This window comes from Phyllobates terribilis, unplaced genomic scaffold (assembly GCF_046119375.1).
Source record: "Phyllobates terribilis strain yellow unplaced genomic scaffold, ASM4611937v1 Scaffold_1__5_contigs__length_1240528914, whole genome shotgun sequence".
In the NCBI taxonomy this organism is placed as follows: domain Eukaryota; kingdom Metazoa; phylum Chordata; class Amphibia; order Anura; family Dendrobatidae; genus Phyllobates; species Phyllobates terribilis.
Genome location: NW_027362761.1, coordinates 107,258,822 through 107,281,714, shown reverse-complemented (window position 1 = coordinate 107,281,714; position 22,893 = coordinate 107,258,822). Strand labels below are relative to the sequence as shown.

General features: G+C 43.2%; 1 protein-coding gene across 3 annotated transcripts in view; it reads right to left on the bottom strand.

The window, feature by feature from the left end:
* ADAMTSL1 (ADAMTS like 1) overlaps positions 1 to 22,893 on the bottom strand; it is a 1,187,598-nt gene that overhangs the window by 173,131 nt on the left and 991,574 nt on the right. For all 3 annotated transcript variants that reach the window (XM_073665475.1, XM_073665465.1, XM_073665483.1), the window contains one exon: positions 8,939 to 8,989. In XM_073665475.1, coding sequence (XP_073521576.1) covers positions 8,939 to 8,989 — 51 coding nt within the window. The remainder of the gene's footprint in view (positions 1 to 8,938; positions 8,990 to 22,893) is intronic.

Below are 22,893 nucleotides of genomic sequence, written 5' to 3'. Positions count from 1 at the left end.
GAAGAAATCAGAGAGGTCTTCCTAAGCCGCTAATTCTGCAACTGCTGAGAAAGGGTGACAGCAGAGCCCAATGCAGCAACAACAGGCTTGTGGTCAAGTATAAGGGTATGTGCACACGGTCGGTATTGGCAGCACCTTGAACGCAGTATACTTTATGCTGCATCCAAAGTGCTGCATGCAGGTGAATCCACATGTGTTCACTGAACCATTCAGATTCACCGCATTCTATACATTACAGTGATATAATTTCTTTTGCGGAGACTAGCGTCTCTGCAAGAGAAATTGCCATGCTGCGGTCTGTAAAGACACGCCGCATGTCCGTGTCCACGGGTGATCCGCAGGAGCATGGAGACGCATAGTGGGCATGGGATTTTTTGAAACCCCATCCACTATGCTGTAACATCTGGCTGCTGTGGATTGCACGCAGCGCAAGTGCGCTGCGTCCAATCTGCAGCGATTACTGATCGTGTGCACGTACCCTTAGGACAAGAGCTCGTGACAACAGCTCCCTTCTCACTGTCTGAGGTACCACAACAGAAGTCTTAAAGCCAGATTGTTTCTTGGATTATAATAAGTGTATGGGGAGTGTAGATCTCTCAGATCAGGTCCTCAAACCATACTGTGCCATGTGAAAAGCAAAAGTATGGTATAAAAAGTTGGCCGTGCACATTGTACAGATGGCACAATGCTTTTGTGCTTTTCCGATGTCCAGACAATACAGGGAGTTTCCTTCAGTTTCAGGCAGTAGTCATCAAGGCCCTAATGCTTGGCAGTCAGGAAGGTGAGGGTCCCAGTACTTCTGAAACTGATGGTGCTTGTATTTTACCAGGTCAATATTTTCCCGGTAAGGTTCCCCAAACTGCTAGGAAGGAATGAAAACAAAAAAGATTGCAGAGTTTGCTCCAAGAGGGGAACACGAAAAGACACAACTTACCATTATGAAACCTGCCCAGAGAAACCTGGCCTAAGGCTAAGTTCACATACGTTGTGTTTTGCTGCATATTTTGCAGCAGATTTTTATGCAAATTTTCAGCTGTGTCTGGCAGTACCAGCAAAGTTTATGAGAAACCAGAATTCTCTGTTCACACATGTTGCTTTTTGTTTGCTGCGTGTTTTCTGCCTTGCTTGCGTATTTGGAAAATAGAGCATGTCACTTTTTTCAGTGTTTTTTCAGCATTTTTTCACCCATAGGAAGTAATGGGTGGTGAAAAAAAAGCTGCAAATACGCACCAAAAATGCAGCAAAACACGCACCCGTATTTGCAGCGTATTTGATTGCAAAATAGAATGGGATTTTTTTTTTCACAGAACTTTATGTACATGCCTAAATAGAGACCGAAGGACAGTGAAAAAAACGCTACAAAAACGCAGCAAAACCTGCTTTTTTGACACAGCTGTTTTCCTGCCAGAGAAAAGTTGTCAGTAGAAAAAGCACGTGTGTGAACATAGCCTTGAGGATTGCTTCAAAGAGTATCCACACGTACATAAATTGATAAAATTTGGTTTTACCCTGTTAACCCAACACATTTTTATAATGTGATATACTCCGCACGACTTACACATACCAACACATTACAAATTCATACACCAGTAAAACCAAAAGCATTATTATTATTATCATCACTACTACAACTATGCTTCTAGATAATTCCTTGAGGGATGTAGATTCCAAAAATTGGATCACTTGGGGTGTTTTCCACCAATTTTTGGGTCCATTTTCCCTCGCTACCCTTGTCAAATTGAAAACATTTGGGGCTAAAGCAACATTTTTGTGAGAAAAATCAAATTTTTTCATTTTAATGGTTCAACGTTCTTAAATTCTGTGAAGCACCTGTTGGTTCAAGGTGCTCACCACAAGTCTAGATAAATTCTTTAGGGGTGTAGTTTCCAAAATGGTGTCACTTGTGGGTGGTTTTTGACGCGCCCCCTGGGCCGTGGGGTACTCGGTGCCGGGCTGGTCATTGCTAGGGGAGATGTCACAGTGGTGGTGACCCGGTCCATGACCCAGGGCGGTCAATCAAAAGGGGAATATTATTTACAGGGCATTTATAGTTCTTATATACAGTTCGTGACGCCACCTGTGGTATGCAGCTATATGGAGCCGCCGCTGCGGAGCAGGTCCTCTGGAGCTGGTGTAAATGCAGCAGAGTTGGTTCAGCTCTCCACAGGTAGAGCTTAGCTCCAGGGCAGTGTAGTGATTTTATAGAAGTAGCACTCGTGGTGCAGTGTAGTGCAGGGGGTGATGGCGCAGCAGTAATAATTGACTCACTTTGCTCCTGGTTACAACTGCAGATCATAACTTCCCACGTCGTGCTGCGTTCACCGGGCAGGGGCTCAGCCAACCCTCAGGTACCTCCGGAGTACATAACAGGACCCCCTTCTGTGTGTTCCTTCTGGCTGTCTCCCTGCACCTCACACCAAGTGTCCCAATCCAGTGACCGCGGACCTTGCCGGGCGATGTCTTCTCTGTCCCCTGGGTCCTCTATGGCCATCTTCTTGGTGAGACAGATGTGGCGTGCGTGTGGCTGCAGTATCTGAAATACTGCAGCCTCCGATTTCCTAGTTGAGGCTTAAAGAACTCCGCTAGTTTAGGGACCGGTCCCCTCTGTGCGACCTGACCCCTCCACCTCCTGGCAGATTCAGCCGTATGGGTGGCCTCCAGCACTACCTGTACCCCTGGGGTCCCTTCCATTTTCCTGGAGCCTTTCTCCTGCTCCTCTTTCTCTTCAGTCTTGAGCCTCTCTGGCCAGGCCCTCCTCCTGAGCAGAGCTCCTACAGAGCTCCTGCTCCTCTCACTGTCCTCCCCTGACTGACCTCACTCCCAAGATGGCTTCCCTCTTTATACTATTCCTAACAAGTGCTCCCCTGATTTACTTCCTCCACCCACACCCACTACATGGTTCCCCCTACTTTGGTTCCCCCCACTCCAGCCAGGGACAGGCCTCAGCAGGAAAGCGACGCATCTTGCCCCTCCTGCTGGTCTGGAGTAGTGTAGTGTTGAATGCAGGTGTTAGGGTCCTGGGCAGCACTCTATCCTTACCTGAGAGTGAGATATAACACCTCTGGGTGAGATGCAGTACCTCTGTGGCGACTGAACCCGCAGGGGCGCCACATTTCCACGGTTTAGGTACATCAGGAATTCTCAAAATGTGACATGGCACCTGCAGACCATTCCATCAAAGTCTGTGCTCTAAAACAGCACAACTTCCTTTTGGAGCTCAGCAGTGTGTCCAAACAGTAGTTTCCCAACACATATGGGGTATCGGCGTACTAAGAAGAAATTGCACAACAAAATAAAGCATTTGGGGCTAAAAAAAAAACATTTTTGTGGGAAAAATTAGACTTTTTTATTTTTATGCCTCTATGTTATAAACTTCTTTGAAGCACCTGGGGGCTCAAGGTGCTCACCACACATCTAGATAAATTCCTTGATTGGTCTAATCACCAAAATGGGGAAACTTGTGGGGAGTTTCCACTGTTTAGGCACATCAGGGGCTCTCCAAACACGACATGGTGGCCACTATTGTTTCCAGACAATTTTGTGTTCCAAAAATCAAATAATGCTCCTTTCCTTCTGAACACTGCCGTGCCCCCAAACAATGGTTTTCCACCACACATGGTGTACTAAGAAGAAATTGGACGACAAGTTGTACGGTGCATTTTCTCCTGTTACCCTTGTGAAAATGCTAAATTTGGGGCTAAAGTAACATTTTTGTGGGAAAAAGTAAAATTTTCATTTTTTTCTTCCACATTGCTTTAATCCCTGAAGGGTTAATAAACTTTTTGAATGTGGTTTTCAGCAGTTTGAGGGGTGCAGTTTTAAGAATGGTGTCACTTTTGGGTATTTTCTGTCACATAGGCCCCTCAAAGTCACTTCAAATGTGATGTGGTCCCCAAAAAATGCTTTTGTAAATTTTGTTAGAAAAATTAGAAATTGCTGAACAACTTTTAACCTTTCTAACTTCCTAACAAAAAAAATATGTTTCAAAAATGATGCTGATGTAAAGTAGACATGTGGTAAATTTTATTTCTTAACTATTTTGTGTGATATAACTTTCTGGTTTAAGGGCATAAGAATTAAAAGTTTGAAAATTGCTAAATTTTCGCCAAATTTCTAATATTTTCACAAATAAACGAAAAAAAAAACCATTGTCCTAAATTTACCACTAACATGAAGTACAATGTGTCATGAATAGTGTTGAGCGAGTATGTTCTATTAACCCTTTCGCCGAGTATGCTCGGGCCGAGCTCCGAGTATTTACAGCTGCTCGGTGATAAGGTTAAATCGCTCCCATGTGCATGATTTGCGACTGTTTGACAGCTTTATTACATGGGAGGAATGTCTATTTCTTACACATTCCTCACATGTAATAAAGCTGTCAAACAGTCGCAAATCATGCACACGGGAGCAATTCAAAAACATATCACCGCGCAGCTGTAAATACTCGGAGCTCGGCCCGAGCTGTCACGGGTGTGTCGCCACGAAGATCGTCACGATTACACAGCCTGACTTCTCGCAGCTGACTTTTTGGTGCTTTGTGTTTTTCAGCAGTGAGGGAGTTAATTCTCTCTCTCTCTGTGCTAGACGAGGTCCAGCCTCGCCCAGCTGCAATCAATGCTGCTGTAGTGAGACTCCTTCAAATGCCTGCTGGTCTGTTGGGGAAGTGTCGGTGAAAGCATTTCATGCAGACTAACAGAGCGGATCGTGGTTTTTGGAGTTTCAGAGATAAGTGTATTTGGAGAGTTTTTTCCCTTCCTCGCTTTATCATTTATCTCCTTTCCCGTTGGTGTTCCCTCTGTTGTAGTTGTGTAGTTTTTGTATGCAAGGTGGTTTTGGTTTTTCCCTTGTACTGTCTCGTTCGTCTAAGTACTGTGTGTGGGCATATTATTACTTGTCCCCTTTTGTTGTGATCGGGGTCCTTCTCAGGACTAGATTACTTTGGTGCAGGGATCCTCAGGAGGTAGGGGTTACGTTGGCGGCCTGGACCTCTGTACCTTTAACAGTACCTCCAGGTTGAGGGATTAGTCAGGGCCCCAGCTTAGGGTCAGCTTTGGCCCCCTACCTCCAGTATACAGAGACAGCGTGACACGAGCATACTCGGAACAGAACATACTCGCTCAACACTAGTCATGAACAAACAATCTCAGAATAAGTGGGATCCATTGAAGCTTTCCAGAGTTATTACCTCATAAAGTGACACTGGTCAGAATTGGCTTGGTCATGAAGGTGAAAACAGGCTTTGGGGTGAAGGGTTAGAGAGTAACATATGAAAATAAGCAATTTTGTAATATATATTATTAGAGAAATTTGCTTCTTTATTCTCTTGGATTGATCTTTCACCCTCAAAATTCTTAATTCTCAGGTAAAATCTGACTTCAGTGAATTAAGATGTTCCCATTACTAAGATAAGAGATGACACTTGGTGTTTTAAAGCCTGTATGGAGATGAAAGGAGCAGAGAGCAGACAGACATTCTGCTGCAAGTTCTCAGTCATGTCCTATCTCTATCTAGAAGTTTCTTATTTTCACAGGTACTATTGATTCATGAACTAAGGAAATAAAAAAACAAAAACAACGGTAACTCTTTAAAATAGCCATGTGCCCCCTTTAATATCAGAATAGCTAGGGGTTCTGACAGTAAGACCCTCACCAATCAGAAATTAATTGTATATCCTAGTAATATGTCATCGATTTCTATGATTGAAATTATCCCCTGAACGCTTTAATTAAACTTGCACAAATTTAAGGATTTGAAAACCATTTTTTTCTGATAACATATCATTGAATGCATTCGTAAATGTTTATTTTATTATATGTGAAAATCAATTAAAATGATAAAAAATAAAAGACTAGTAATGATTTTTGACACCTAATATGATTTGCACTCTATGTCTAAAGTTTTCACATTTACATATTAGTCTTACTGCCAGGACTTCCCATAGAGAAAGTAGTATATATGACAAGTTCAAGAGTTATAGAATATGGAAAAGCAATAAAAAGAGTGTTACAAATGTCCATCTGCTTATTTCATCGACACACTTTAATATCACGGAACTGCATTTGTTTAGGTCGTGAAAGGGGCTTCTAGTAGTATAGGGCAGCACATCAAAGTTAGTTGTAACTAATCCTCCTACTAGATGCAGAAAGTATTGCAGCAGATCTCTGTGCGCTCAGCTTATATAAAGTGCTAGAGAAAGCCGAAAAAAAAAGCGGAAAAAGGAAAGTGACACGTGAGCTCAGAAAATCACTGCTACTGTGGATTTTCTATATAGGTTATTATACAAGAAACAATAGTAAGCATCCGGTTTCCAAGGGAGATGGTCGGGGGCTCACTTTCGATCATTAAGGCAGCCCTGACTTTAGACCTGTAAAATAAGACTTAAAACTAATATTTTCACACTCATGAGCAGCCAGGCTGGAAGCTGAGGTCATTAAAAAAATGATTTCAGAAGCAGAAGCATGGTAGGAATCATGTTACTTTCAAAACTGCTGGCGGCTTCTACTGAGGAATGACTTCTATTTAACTCCTTTGTGAAACACTAACTCATATGAATTAACACATGGCCAGCAGAAGAAGGGTTAAGCTCACATAAAATAAATTTGCTTTTACAAGGTGATCAAATGCAATGACCTTGACTCAGAAGAGGTTAATAACATGCTGCAGGGACAATTTGCATATATTCGTGTGAATACTGTATTATATAAAAATATATTGAATTAGTGCAATCACAATCTGCTACAAATGTATGCTCTATCACATCCATGTAATATATACTGAAAGAATAATATTAAAAGAAATGGCATTGCCAGTGTAGATAGCACATGTACACCATGCACAGAGGGGCAGCACGGTGGCTCAGTGGTTAGCACTGCAGCCTTGCAGCACTCGGGTCCTACATTCAAACCCCACCAAGGACAACATCTGTAAGGACATTGTATGTTCTCCCCGTGTTTGCGTGGGTTTCCTCCCACACTTCAGAGAGAGACTGATAGGGAATTGATGTCTGTAAAGAGTTGTGGAATATGATGGTGTGATATAATAGAGTAAATTAAATACACAATATATTTTCAAAATATCTTATCTGAATAAATATGTAGGGCAAATATAGATACAAATTGTAGATATTGTGAACTTCTACTTTCCAGTGATCTAGAATTTCTTTCCTGCTGTCAATTTTGATCTTTTTCCCCATCATAGATGGTCACTGATTTCTAATAAGGATACTTGCTGATACAAAATGTCCTTACTTATTTCATATATTTGTAAAGGATGATGGAATGTTTGAGGATGGTGGCCCCACTTAAAGATGCAGATGCACACTGGCAACAGTTCAATATAACCCTACTCACAAGGAGGCAACAGGTTTGATGGTTCAATAGTCTCTTTTAAAGGCAACAAGCATGGTGGTTACAAATTTTATGACATTAGAGAAAAACTTAACCTGAGGCATAGGATTGCTGGTGGGCTTGTACTTTTAATATTTCATACAATCTGATGGCATTCTCCTCAGCAGCTCTTCTTGCACAGTCTCTGTCACTCATTTTACAACACAGCACTCTTTCTTTCAGTACCTAGTACAGCCACAACTACTTGTGGCCCCTCCTGACAGTAATGCAATGCCCTGTGATAGCACATCTTTGCACTCAGGGGTCCAAATCACAAAGTTAGCCCATAACAGTCATTCGCATTCACACAACATTCTCCTTTCTGTATCTTTGATGGCAAACTTCTTCATTCACAGACACTCTACTATCTAGTGGATGCACTCTTCGCTCACAGAAATAAGTTTCTCTTTTCTATTCCATGGAGGTTATCCTCAACCTTTCTCAATAATGGTGGCACTCTCTCATGTAGATGGGCAGGTTACCCCCATCTGGGACAGACTACAAGGATGAAAGTACGAGCTAAAACATCCTGTATTGCTCTTCTATGTCCCCTACTTTAGCCCTGAGGTTGCACATCATATATAGTGAGAGTTACTCATACCTACTTCTAGCTAGCTATGATGCAGATGCTGCCCGCTGACCTCCACATGTCCAGAGTCAATTCTGCCTTTTGAGCCAGCCATGGCACCAGCAACTCACATGCAATGCAATCATCGATCCTAAAGAGTGGCCCTTAGACCTCTACAATGTTATCAGTGTCATCATATTGGGCACAAATGTCATTAATTCGCATCACTCTGGTGGTGTTTCTTCTATTTATGCTCCTACACATACAGATTAAAATGTTCAGGTTCATTTTACTGTAAAAAACTGTTTATGTATACCTGAGAACAATCAATGGCAGAGAGTCCTTGACAGCCCAGAACATGAAAGTAGGGATAGGAAAGTACAAGTTCTTAATTTGTGTAAAAGAATAGAAGAGTTCCATTTCAACTCTCTTACGTATGTAATAAGCAGAGCAACTATTATCAAGAATGTACAGCATATAGCATAAAAGCAGCAACTGTAGAGTGCCCCATCCTAGGTTGGTGGTAAAAAAAGTGTGGGTACCTTTACAAAAGCACTGTAATATTAGCAAGCAAATGAACACACTCTTGAAGCAAGGGACCTTAGATGTGTTTGAGTATTTGATGAGTTTTTTCTTCAGTATTTGTAAAGCAAAACCAGGAGTGGGTGATAAATACAGAAGTGGTGACGAGTTTCTATTATACTTTTCCTCTGGTTGTTCCTCTCCTGGTTTTGGCTTTCAAATAGTGATGTAAAATACTCACTAAGTACTCAACGTGTGCACGTAGCCTTACTCTTCTATGAACATCAGGGACTATGATGCATTTTTTCACTGGGTTGCTGAGGATCAAAACTGGTATCAGTACAAAATCTCCACCATGGTTGGTTAAAAATGTGGTTTTCACCCTAATCAATTCAATATCCTCAACAACACATTATAAAATCATATCTCTGACCACAAGGGTAACACATTTTAGTAGTCTTACCTGGGAAGAGGATGATAGAGATCATAAGGCATAATTTGTTTGTAGCCATCACTGCAAGTAATAAAAAAAATCTCATCAATATGAATGCAAAGGAACAGAGTATTATTCATTTATCATGCTGTTCTTCAGGGGATGCTGGTCTCTTCTCACTCCCTAGAGCTTTATCTTGGATTACCCGTTATTTTTATGTCTATTTTGACACGAACAGTGATGGTCCCCAATAAATTTAATAGGGTCTGTCAATGTCAATACATAAACTGAAGCCACAGTGTTAGTTTGAACAGCTCCTAAACAATGTACCATTAGTAAAACAGACACACTGTTTATAACACCATATTCCTGCTCAAACACAATGAATACAATCTAGTTTGGACGTCTTCTTTCGTGATTGCAAGGGCCAGGGTACAGGACTTATTGTATTATAAACCTAATCAAGTGAATTGCTTGAATAAAAGTGGTGACAGATTAAGAGGAAAAACTGCTGGCAACATCCTGTTAAATCTGCCAATTTCTGGGTGAACTGAAACAACCTCTGAGACTTAGTCAGAAAGTTCATGATAACATGAATTTAGTCACCACATAAAACCAGACCCTGATAAAACCTACAATACAGACTCCACTTTCCATACAACCGTCTTCTCTTGGGCTGTAGGAGAAACACGTGAACCATGCAGTTAGTTTGATCTGAAACAAGAAAAGACACAACAAACCACTGGGGACCCTTCATCATTATCATTATAGATAGGACGAGGCCTTTTCCAAGCCAGGAAACCATTCGAGACTTCTGGCATTTGAAAAACTGATTTCTAACCTGAAGGAAGGCAATGTGACTGACAACAGAAGAGATTGTCCAGTCCGATAATGCCTGATAATGTGCAGATGCTAAACACAGACAGAATTCAGCCAACCTTGAGACCACATATAAGCAGTTGCTATGCTCAGCACTTCAGTAACTGGATACGATAAACCGCTAGGATAGAATATTAAAAATTTACCCAATGTATGTAGAAAATCAGAATAAATATCTAAGGAAATATTTTCCATTGTTTCTTAGCAAGGACTTTTAATATTTTTGCGAATGGGGCTAAGAACTAAATGCAGGTAGTTGCTAACTATCTGCCTCTTCTGCATGGGGACCATCTCTGCCAGCTCAGCTGGCGATTCCCCTGCTTCATTTCACTCCTCATCAATAAAGCATCATCTTCTCTTCAACTCTGTTGATGGGGCATCACTTGAGACGTCATGCTAATAATAATAATAATCTTTATTTTTATATCACCTCCATATATCTGTGACCTAGTCTCCCGATACTTAACTACACGCAACCTCTGATCCTCACAAGATCTCCTTCTCTACTCCCCTCTTATCTCCTCTTCCCACAATTACATACAAGATTTCTCCGGTGCATCCTCCCTACTCTGAAACTCTCTACCCCAACACATGAGACTCTCGCCTACCATGGAAACCTTCAAAAGGATCCTAAAGACCCACCTCTTCAGACAAGCGTACATCCTGCAGTAACCCTCGCTCCACCATACCGCTGCATGACCAGCTCTACCCTCACCTACTGTATCCACACCCATCCCTTGTAGATTGTGAGCCCTCGCGGGCAGGGTCCTCACTCCTCCTGTACCAGTCGCTGACTTCTATTGTTCAAAATTTATTGTAATTGTTTGTGCTATGTATATCCCTTTCACATGTAAAGAGCCATGGAATAAATATCGCTAAAATAATAATATAGTGCTAACATATTCCACAGCGCTTTACAGACATTATCATCGCTGTCCCCATTGGGGCTCACAATCTACATTCCCTATCAGTATGTCTTTGGAATGTGGGAGGAAACCCAAGCAAACACAGGGAGAACATACAAGCTCCCTGCAGATGTTGTCCTTGGTGGGATTTGAACCCAGGACCCCAGTGCTGCAAGGCCACCGTGCTGTCCATGCTGACTGATATCCGGCTCCCCGCAGTTAGGTAGCTGAGAAGCCGGCTGTCAATCAGAATGACATCGGCAGAGACACACCTGCTCTGAGCAAGCACAGATCAGCACCGCACAGAACAGGCAGGTAGATAGAGTAGTTAGCAACTACATGCTGTTAGTTCTTAGCCACATGTGAAAAAATAATAAAAGTCCCAGATAACCCAATTAATAATATATACGAATATGTACATATTTCAACCTCTTCCGCAAGTCACAAATTAGGAATACTAGATGCTACAATGTGCCTTTTAGAATACTAGGGTTTTCTTATGTGGCACAGGAGTTAATTCCAGTACTAAGTACTTCTGCATACGCTATACCTAGATCTGACCAAGACAACTTCTCCAAGGAGACTTAATATGGTTCCTATACTTGTGCACTGATTTGTCTACTCTTTGCTTTCAAAAAACTTCTTACACAACAAATTCAATATATTATCATAGATTGCTAACAAAACTTTCAAACAAACAAAACCACCCATCTTAACCCCTTCAGGACCCAGCCTATTTTGACCCTAAAGACCTTGGCATTTTTGTCAATTCTGACCAGTGTCCCTTTACGAAGTAAAAACTCTGGAACACTTCAACGGATCCTAGCGATTCTGAGATTGTTTTTTCGTGACATATTGGGCTTCATGTTAGTATTAAATTTAGGTCGATAATATTTGCGTTTATTTGTGAAAAAATCAAAAATATGGGAAAAAAATTGAAAATTTTGCAATTTTCAAATTTTGAATTTTTATTCTACTAAACCAGAGAGTGATGTGACGCAAAATAGTTAATAAATAACATTTCCCACATGTCTACTTTACATCAGCACAATTTTTGAAAAAAAAAAAAATTTTGGTAGGAAGTTTGAAGGGTTCAAAGTTCATCAGCAATTTATCTTTTTTCCAGCAAAATTTACAAAACCATTTTTTTAGTGACCACATCACATTTGAAGTCCCTTTGAGGGGTCTTTATGACAGAAAACACCCAAAAGTGACACCATTCCAAAAACTGCACCCCTCAAGCTACTCAAAACTACATTCAAGAAGATTATTAACCCTTCAGGTGCATCACAGGAACTAAAGCCACATGGAAGAAAAAAATGAACATTTTTATTTTTCTAACAAAAATTTTCTTTTAGCCTAAATATTTTAATTTTCACATGGGTAACAGGATAAAATGCATCCTAAAATTTGTTGGTCAATTTCTCCTTAGTACACTGATACCTCATATGTGGTCATAAACCACTGTTTGGGCACACGGCAGGGCTCAGAAGGGAAGGAGCGCCATTTTACTTTTTGAATGGAAAATTAGCTCCAAAAGTCAAATTGCGCTCCTTCTCTTCTGAGCCCTGCCATGCGCCCAAACAGTGGTTTATGACCACATATGAGGTATCAGTGTACTCAGGAGAAATTGACCAATACATTTTAGGATGCATTTTATCCTGTTACCCATGTGAAAATTAAAAAATTTAGGCTAAAAGAAAATTTTTGTGAAAAAAAAAGTACTTTTTTGTTTTCACAGATCATTTTGTGAAGCACCTGGGGGTTCCAAGTGCTCACTATGCATCTAGATAGGTGCCTTGGGGGGTCTAGTTTCCAAAATGGGGTCACTTGTGGGGGAGCTCCACTGTTTAGGCACATTAGGGGCTCTCCAAACGCAACATGGTGTCCGCTAACAATTTGAGCCGATTTTCCATTCAATTTGTTAGCGGACACCATGTCGCGTTTGGAGAGCCGCTGTGTAGCCAAACATTGGAGCTCCCCCACAAGTGACCCCATTTTGGAAACTAGACCCCCCAAGGCACCTATCTAGATGCATAGTGAGCACTTGGAACCCCCAGGTCCTTCACAAATTAATCCGTAAAAATAAAAAAGTGTTTTTTTTTTCCACTTTTTCATTTTTATGAATCAATTTGTGAAGCACCTGGGGGTTCCAAGTGCTCACTATGCATCTAGATAGGTGCCTTGGGGGGTCTAGTTTCCAAAATGGGGTCACTTGTGGGGGAGCTCCAATGTTTGGGCACACAGCGGCTCTCCAAAAGCAACATGGTGTCCGCTACCAAATTGTAGGCTCAAATTGTTAGAAGACACCATGTTGCGTTTGGAGAGCCGCTGTGTGCCCAAACATTGGAGCTCCCCCACAAGTGACCCCATATTGGAAACTAGACCCCCCAAGGCACCTATCTAGATGCATAGTGAGCACTTGGAACCCCCAGGTCCTTCACAAATTAATCCGTAAAAATAAAAAAGTGTTTTTTTTTCCACTTTTCCATTTTTATGAATCAATTTGTGAAGCACCTGGGGGTTCCAAGTGCTCACTATGCATCTAGATAGGTGCCTTGGGGGGTCTAGTTTCCAAAATGGGGTCACTTGTGGGGGAGCTCCAATGTTTGGGCACACAGCGGCTCTCCAAAAGCAACATGGTGTCCGCTAACAAATTGTCGGCTCAAATTGTTAGAAGACACCATGTTGCGTTTGGAGAGCCGCTGTGTGGCCAAACATTGGAGCTCCCCAACAAGTGACCCCATTTTGGAAACTAGACCCCCCAAGGCACCTATCTAGATGCAGAGTGAGCACTTGGAACCCCCAGATCCTTCACAAATTAATCCGTAAAAATAAAAAAGTGTTTTTTTTTCCACTTTTTCATTTTTATGAATCAATTTGTGAAGCACCTGGGGGTTCCAAGTGCTCACTATGCATCTAGATAGGTGCCTTGGGGGGTCTAGTTTCCAAAATGGGGTCACTTGTGGGGGATCTCCAATGTTTGGGCACACAGCGGCTCTCCAAAAGCAACATGGTGTCCGCTAACAAATTGTCGGCTCAAATTGTTAGAAGACACCATGTTGCGTTTGGAGAGCCGCTGTGTGGCCAAACATTGGAGCTCCCCCACAAGTGACCCCATTTTGGAAACTAGACCCCCCAAGGCACCTATCTAGATGCAGAGTGAGCACTTGGAACCCCCAGGTCCTTCACAAATTAATCCGTAAAAATAAAAAAGTGTTTTTTTTTCCACTTTTTCATTTTTATGAATCAATTTGTGAAGCACCTGGGGGTTCCAAGTGCTCACTATGCATCTAGATAGGTGCCTTGGGGGGTCTAGTTTCCAAAATGGGGTCACTTGTTGGGGAGCTCCAATGTTTGGGCACACAGGGACTCTCCAAACGCAACATGGTTCCAATTTGTTAGCGGACACCATTGTGTAGTGTATGTCAGGTTGGTGTGCGGTGTGGTATATTGTAGTGTATACACCACACACACACACACACACTACAACACACACACCAACCTGACATAGCCTCCTCAACTGAGTATGCCCTAGACTGGGATGAGCAGGACGGGCGGGACATTTTGTGTGCTGTGTGCGTGTGTAAAAAAAAAAAAAAAAAAAAAAAAAATCGAAACTTTATTATAGTGTGAGTGTACGTGTGTGTGTGTGTGCTTGGTGTAACCTTCTGCAGTCACGTGTGGGGGCTGTCAGGCGCAGGGGGCTGTCAGGCGCAGGGGGCTGAAGAGATGGAGGAGCCAGCAGCTGCAGCAAGGGGGCTGATCACTGGGGCAGGAGCCGGCAGCAGCAAGGTGGGTAGGAGGCCGGCAGCATCAGGGGGGTGATTACTGGGGCAGAAAGGGGAGCAGGAGCCAGCAGCAGGGGGGTGATCACTGGGTTTGCGGGGGGGGGGTGATCACTGGGATGGGGGGGTGCACACTGGGGATGGGGAGTGAACACTGGAGACAGGTGGGGGTGAACATTGGGGACAGGGGGGGTGAACACTGGGGACAGGGGGGGGTGAACACTGGGGACAGGGGAGGTGAACACTGGGGGGAGGGGTGATTATTGGGAGGTGGGGGGTGATATCACTGGGACTGGGGGATGGTGGGTTTGATCACAGGAGCAGGGCATTTACACTGAGCCTGCTGCTGCTGTGATCACAGTCCACCGGCTGTCAGAAGGAGAGCAGCAGCCGGTGGATGAAGACGTGGGAGAGGGAGCAGAGGGAGCGGAGGTCGGGGTGCAGGTATGAAAGTGGAGGGGGGGTGGTGGAGTGGAGGGGGGGTCGGGGGGGAGTGGGGGCAATACTACCTGATGCAGATCAGCGGCGGCAGCAGGCGATCAGCGGCGACAGAAGCGATCCACGAGCTCAGCAGCAGAGGGTCCACGGGGGGGCAGCTGCAGAGGGTCCACGGGGGGGGCAGCAGCAGAGGGTCCACAACGGCCGGCACACGATCCATGGACGGGCAGTTGCAGCCATCATTAAAAACTCCCTCCACATCTGATTGGGGCTAGTATCCATGTGACGCTAGCCCCCCAATCAGATCTGGGGGGAGGGGGGGACAGAGGTGACACTCCCCCCAGCCAATGGCTGATGCTGTAAGCATCAGGCCATGCCCAGATTTAAATATTACACCAATTTTCATTGGTGAAATATTTAATTCATACCGATTGGCAGTTTCACTAAAAGTGAAAATGAAACAGCCAATCGGAGGGGTCCCAGGCACGGGGGGGTTAATCCACCCCCCTTGGGGTCGACTTCAGGATGTCCAGTTGCAGTAGCAACTGTGACATCTGAGCGACCCCGCTCGCAGGCGCTGCAGGGGCTCTTTCCCTCCATGTCACACACGCTGTGACACGGGTCGGGAAGGAACTGTTTTCCATGTCACAAACGGTGTGACACGGGTCTGGGTGGCCACAAATAGACTCAGAGGTCTCCAATTGATCATTTGTGTTTTTCTTAAAGTCACTTTCCTTTTTTGTCTTAGTTTTGTCTTGGTATTAGTTGTTGTTTTTGGTTCCACTTTCTTAAAAATGGTGCATGTGATTTATGAATTTGGCACATAGTGAAAAATTTTCTTTTTTTGTACTGAACTGTTCTTTTGACAGCAAAAGTCTGAGTACTTGGTGTCAAAAGTCGCACCTTATGCAAAATGGTGGAAAAATTGCGCCAAAATTCTAGCATACTCAAAAATACACCAAGAGGGAATGGAGTGAAGTTGCGCAATTTTTTTTTAATTTTTTAAAAGTCGCAATTGCTGAATCGGACAAAAACTTTTGGAATTGCTAGACTCTGTCCATACAGCTGAAAAAAAAAAAAAAACAGGCGTGCACATAAGCCCATATAAAACAGACTTAAAAAAAGGTGTAAATAGAATAATGAATTGGGTGCAAACACAAAACTAGACATAAACAGAAGCAAAGGCAATTATGAATTGGGGCCATATCACATAAACATTTCTCAGAAAAGTAACGCAAAATCATGTTTTTTACAGCTAGTCATTGCACACCACTCATCTTTCGAAATGTTGCTAAAACCAATAGGAAAGGTTAGAAAGGACACACCTGTAAGTTTCCTCTTGGTATTCCATTTTTCTCTCCAAGCCAAAACATACAGTATGTACAGGTCAACTGGCTACCTATAAAACTGACCTTAGTGAAAGGCAGTGTGCACCACACGGTGGACAAGTAACCATATGAATTACTTTACTCTGTTTATAATTCAGGAGAATATGCTGGCATTATTTAAAGGGGACTTGTCACCTGGTCAAAATTGGCAATTTTTTGCAATTATTTTTTTTTACACATTTCCACTGAGTATTCCGCTTTTTTTTTTTTTTTAATCTTCCACATGGTTTCAGAGATATAGGCCTTATAATTTAGTGTTACTTTTCATGATCTCTACAAGGGGGCGTGGTTCATAAGTAGTTATACAGAGCTGCCTAAAGGCACGCCCCCACAGAGTTCTATGAGCCACGCCCCCTTGTAGAGACCATAAAACTTATCATCACAGGAAAAGGCCTATATCTCTGGAACCGTATGGTGGATTTAAGAAAAACAAAAAGCGGAATACTCAGGGGAGCAGAGGGAATAAAATAAGATTTAAAAAATGGCCAATTTTAGCAAGGCGACAAGTACTCTTTAAGTAATAGAAAAACACTTAAAAAAAACTAACAATTTTACCTGTTTTTGTATTGTTAAAGCCAATTCCATACACTGTGCACTGCTACTCTATTGTGCCTTCTGTATAATATTTTATGTACTATCTGTTCAAAAAGTAGCATTACGCACCTCTGACTTTTCACTAGGTAATGAAATGACCTTACTAATCCTATCCTCCTGGGATACTTCTTATATCTTTTTGCATTCTTTTACTTTGAGAACTTGGTTTTCGGTAAAGTTTAATCTGACAATTTTAATAAAGTCCATGAGCAGCCACAACTCCCTGCTGGGATTGCTTGGATCCAGTCCACATGCACACTCTATGGAAAGAGTAAAACACCCAGTATGTGGCTTCACGAGATCATGGTATTAACATATTTGGCCTTGCACCGCCATTACACCTAATGCTCTTTTGTTTCTGGTTGTTTTTCCAGGCCTGTATTCTGTGTGCATTAAAGTAAGGCCTCTTTGGGCGCAAACATACACTGCCAAAAATATCCCATTTACCACCATACTAAGTTTTTGCAAGACTGATCAGTTTATGAAAAACAGCCCATGCTGTATATTTAGCTAAACTACCAGAGAAATATGCTCAATCAATTTTTTAGGATTTACCCATGCAGCGTTCCCGGTCTGAACAAATTCCAGTAATCAATCCTGAATTAGTTTAGGATATAATGGCAGTAGCAGAATTCTTCTAATCAATATATAATTGTTTCTATGATCAGCAATCATATGTGCACAAAACGACCGACAGACGCACTGCAAATTGCAATCCAAAATAATATGTCTCAGAAAAAAAAGAAGAAAAAACGTAGCAGAAGAGCGATCTAATGAGATGCTGCAGGCTACAAGTGCTGATTGTTCTCTGTCTGCTTCTGAAAAGTTAAAGAGTTAATGGCTTGTCCAAATATCACTGTGCACAAATTTCACCAGAGTGGAAAAGTGAAAGGTTACCCTCATTCAACCTTAGAGAGCGATTCATTATCATGACAGCCTGGCTTGTCTGGAGGTGAGAAAAGTGGAGCTGGGTGGGGATTCTATGCAGCCTGTTTCAACAAGCGCTAAGAGCTAATAGTTTGCAAAAATATAAAAATAAAAGAAAGCTAACAGGCACTTTAGAGAGAAGAAAAGGCATAAATCCCCTGAGTGCCAAAACAGCATCCATCTCCGCATGGGTTATTCTCTGCTGTAGTGTTTTTCTAATAACCTGTGGAAATCTGATACAAAGAGCAAACAAGCCAGCTTGTGGAGTAACAAATGACAAAACCTTAGCGGTTTTCTTTTCCCTAAGTTTTTGCATTAAAGTGTATGAACGTTATGCTAGTGATGCACAAATAGAGCCCTTAGCTGTTTATTGTAGACCCCCAGCGTCCATCACATCCTCCATGAGACTGTGATGCTTAAGATTATTTTTTTATAATGTTTATTTTTGCCAGCACAGCTATAAAGTTTGATTAAAGAGTTTTTAAAGGGAACCTGCCACCTCTAGAAATGCTATTTATCTGCAGATATAGGGATAATCTGCAGTTAGACAGCATTTAAATGGAATCTGCTACCCATCTGAGAGCTGCATGATGTAGCGACAGAGACCCTGTATCCAACGATGTATCACTTACTGGGCTCCTTGCTGTAGTTTTATCTGCTGCAGATCTAGCAGTTCACTGAATGCTGAGCTATGAATATTCCCGCCCACACCACTGTTTGACAGCTTTCTGTGTACACTGTGCATAGGCAGAAAGTTGCCAATCAGTGGTGGGAATGGGGTTATACAGAGCTCATGAATATGATTGACTACATGGCAGTATGTTTACTAGCCCTAGTAATAATCTACTGCTGATAAAACTGTGATTTTATCAAAACTTCAGCAAGCAGTCCAGTGATACATTGCTGTAATCAGGGTCTCTGTCTTTATATTACACTGCTCTCAAATTAGGTGCAAAAACCTGGTGACAGATTCCTTTAAAATCATGTCTGGCTGGCTTACTAGCATAGGCGGATTATAATGAGGGCAATCCGGGCTACCGCCCGGGGCCCCGAGCCTCCAGGGGGTCCGGGGCGTCTATGGCTAGATTGCCCTCATTATATGTGCGGCGCCGCGGCACATACCGGCAGACAGTGGCGGGGGGTCCCCCGCACCGCTCCCCCAGCAGCGGCGCACGGCCGCTGCTTCTTCTTTGGCCGGGCCAGCACTGCAGCAGTTAACTTCCCTGAGCTGGCCCGGCCGCGTCACTGCTAGGAGACACGGCCCTGTGCGCAGCCGTGTCTCCTAGCTGTGACGTCACACAGTGCGCACCCGGCCTGCAGTGCTACACCGGAAAAGAGCAGGAGGACTGGAGCCGAGCTGGGGGATGGTGAGTGTGTGTGTGTGTGTGTGTGTGTGTCTGTGTGTGTAGGCAGATGTCATTGTGTGATGTCTGTTTATATGTATTTTGTGTTTCAAATGTGTTTATGCGTGTATGTATATGTCTGTATATGTTTGTGTGTGTGCGTGACTGCGTGCGGCCTCCTGCTGAGTATAGATGGCATCGTGCGGCCCCCTGCTGTGTATAGATGGCATCGTGTGTTCTCCCGCTGTGTATAGATGGCGCCGTGCGGCCCCCTGCTGTGTATAGATGGCGACGTGTGGCCTCCCGCTGAGTATAGATGGCGCCGTGCGGCCTCCCACTGAGTATAGATGGCGCCGTGTGGCCTCCTGCTGTGTATAGATGGCGCCGTGCGGCCTCCAGCTGTGTATAGATGGTGCCGTGCGGCCTCCCGCTGTGTATAGGTGCCGCCGTGTGGCCTCCAGCTGTGTATAGGTGGCGCCGTGCGGCCTCCCGCTGTGTATAGATGGCGCCGTGCGGCCTCCCGCTGTGTATAGATGGCGCCGTGCGGCCTCCCGCTGTGTATAGATGGCTACGTGCGGCCTCCCGCTGTGTATAGATGGCTACGTGCGGCCTCCCGCTGTGTATAGATGGCTACGTGCGGCCTCCCGCTGTGTATAGATGGCTACGTGCGGCCTCCCGCTGTGTATAGATGGCTACGTGCGGCCTCCCGCTGTGTATAGATGGCTACGTGCGGCCTCCCGCTGTGTATAGATGGCTACGTGCGGCCTCCTGCTGTGTATAGATGGCTACGTGCGGCCTCCTGCTGTGTATAGATGGCTACGTGTGCTCAATATTGAGTCATACAATTAATGTAAGGCTATGTGCCCACGATGCAGAAATGCTCCGGATTTTTTTTGAGCGTTTCTGCATCTCCCTGGCAGAAAAAAGCATGCGGATTGTACATGCGTTTTTCCTGCCAGGGACTTGCGAATGTGAAGCGTTCTTCACATGCATGTCTGCATGCGGGTTGACAAGCGCTTTCCAAGCGATTTTAGCATCACATGGAAAGTGCTTGACAACTTGGTCACACTCCATAAATCCATGCAACCGGCATGGATTTATATAGTGTGACCGTAAAAGAATGGTAAAAAATAAATATATAATTACCTTCTGATGGCCTGTCGACGTCAGCGGTCGCGTGACCCGTCACATGACTAAATGACTTCACGGCAGGTCCTTTTCAGACCATCGCGAGCTGCCGGCAAGCCAGGACGCATCGGATAAAGACACCGGGGGCCATCGGAAGGTAAGTATAATATTTATTTTTTATTTTATTCTTTTTTTACAGATTCTATGGTACCCGGGTCCGGAGGAGTGTCTCCTCTTCTCCAAACCCGGGTACCATCCGCACATTGAAACGCATGGATTCTGCATGTACAGATGCAGTGATGCGGATTCCATTCTTTCCAATGCAAGTCAATGGCGGCGAAAGCGCCGCGCTTCCGCAAAATAATTGGTAGTGCTGCGGATTTTTCCGCAATGATAATCCGCAGCGGAAATTTCCGCAGCATGTGCACAGCACGTGCGGATTATCATTGGGGAATATGACAGGCCTTCTACCAAGCGTTTTTTAAGCGTTTCTGCAGCGGAATGGGCACACAGCCTAAAAAAAAATATTATAATTAATATTGTGCCAAATTAATTTCACGTGAACTATCACATGATCTATCACAGGGAATCATGTGATATGTCACGTGATACATCAGTCAAGCCAGTCAAGGTGCATTGGGAGTGATTACAGTGCACTCACTGTGTGGTGAGCGGTGACTGTAACCATTCTCAGCGCCACTCCGATCTCTGGAAGCAGGTAGCTACAACAAGAATAAAACATAAGTTTCTCCCATTAGCGGCTTCTCCAGTAAGCCAAAAAGGATTTAAATGCTATTTATTGCAGATCAGCCCTATATCTGCAGGTAAATAGCATTTCTCAATTGGAGAGGTCCCCTTTAACATTTTACAGAGTGATATAGACTGTGAGTCAGACTTTATTGTCTACCATCAAAGCTAGATCTGACAAAGTTCTGCATAGTCATGTATCCCAAAAAAGTGAAAGCAGGGTAGAACTTAATTATAATGCTCGTGGCTTTTTAAATGCTCAATAAGCAAATATCTATTAATCTATAGTATCTATCTCTCTATCTCATTATCTATCTATCTATTTATCTATCTATCATATCTATCAATCTATATATATCATATCTATCTATCTATCATATCTTTCTATATCATATCTATCTTTCTATATCATATCATATCTATCTATCATCTATCTATCTATATCATATCTATCTATCATATCTATCTACAGCTGTGATCAAAAGTTTACATACCCCGGCAGAATTTTTCCTTTCTTGGTCTTGTTTCAGAGAATATGAATGATAACAAAAAACTTTTTCTCCACTCATGGTTATTTGTTGGGTGAAGCCATTTATTGTCAAACTACTGTGTTTTCTCTTTTTAAATCTTAATGACAACCAAAAACATCCAAATGACCCTGATCAAAAATTCATATACCCTGGTGATTTTGGCCCGATAACATGCACAGAATTTGACACAAATGTGCTTGAATGGCTACTAAAGGTAACATCCTCATCTGTGACCTGTTTGCTTGTAATCAGTGTGTGTGCATAAAAGCTGAGTGAGTTTCTGGGATCCAGACAGACTCTGGCATCTTTCATCCAGCCACTGACATTTCTAGATTGTGAGTCCTGAGGGAAGCAAAATAATTGTCAACGGATCTACGGGCAAAGGTAGTTGAACACAGGAAAGGGATACAAAAAAATATTCAAGGAATTGATAATGCCAGTCAGCAGCGTTCAAACTGTGATTAACAAATGGAAAATCAGGGGCTCTGTAAAAACAAAACCACGGTCAGGTAAACCAAGAAACAATTCGGCCACAACTGCCAGGAAAATTGTTCGGGATGCAAAGAAAAACCCACAAATAACATCAGCTGAAATTCAGGACTCTCTGAAAACTAGCGGGGTGGCTGTTTCAAGATGCACAATAAGGAGGCACTTGAAGAAAAATGGGCTGCATGGTCGAGTCACCAGAAGAAAGTCATTACTGCGCAAATGCCACAAAGTATCTCGCCTACAACATGCCAAACAGCACAGAGACAAGCCTCAAAACTTTTGGAACAAGGTAATTTGGTAATTTGGAGTGATGAGACCAAAACTGAACTTTTTGGCCACAACCATAAACGTTACATTTGGAGAGAGGTCAACAAGGCCTATGATGAAAGGAACACCATTCCTACAGTAAAGCACGGAGGTGGATCGCTGATATTTTGGGGATGTGTGAGCTACAAAGGCACAGGAAATTTGGTAAGAGTTGAAGGAAAGAAGAATACAGCACATTATCAGCAAATACTGGAGGCAAATTTGCACTCATCAGCCTGGAAGCTGCCAATGGGATGTACTTGGACGTTCCAACATGATAACGATCCAAAACACAAGGCCAAGTTGACCTGTCATTAGCTATAGCAGAACAAAGTGAAGGTTCTGGAGTAGCCATTTCAGTCTCCTGACTTCAATATCATTGAGCCACTCTGGGCAGATCTCAAGCACGCAGTTCATGCTAGACAGCCCAGGAATTTACAGGAACTGGAGGCTTTTTGCCAAGAAGAATGGGCAGCTTTACGATCTGAGAAAATTAAGAACCTCATCCACAACTACCACAAAA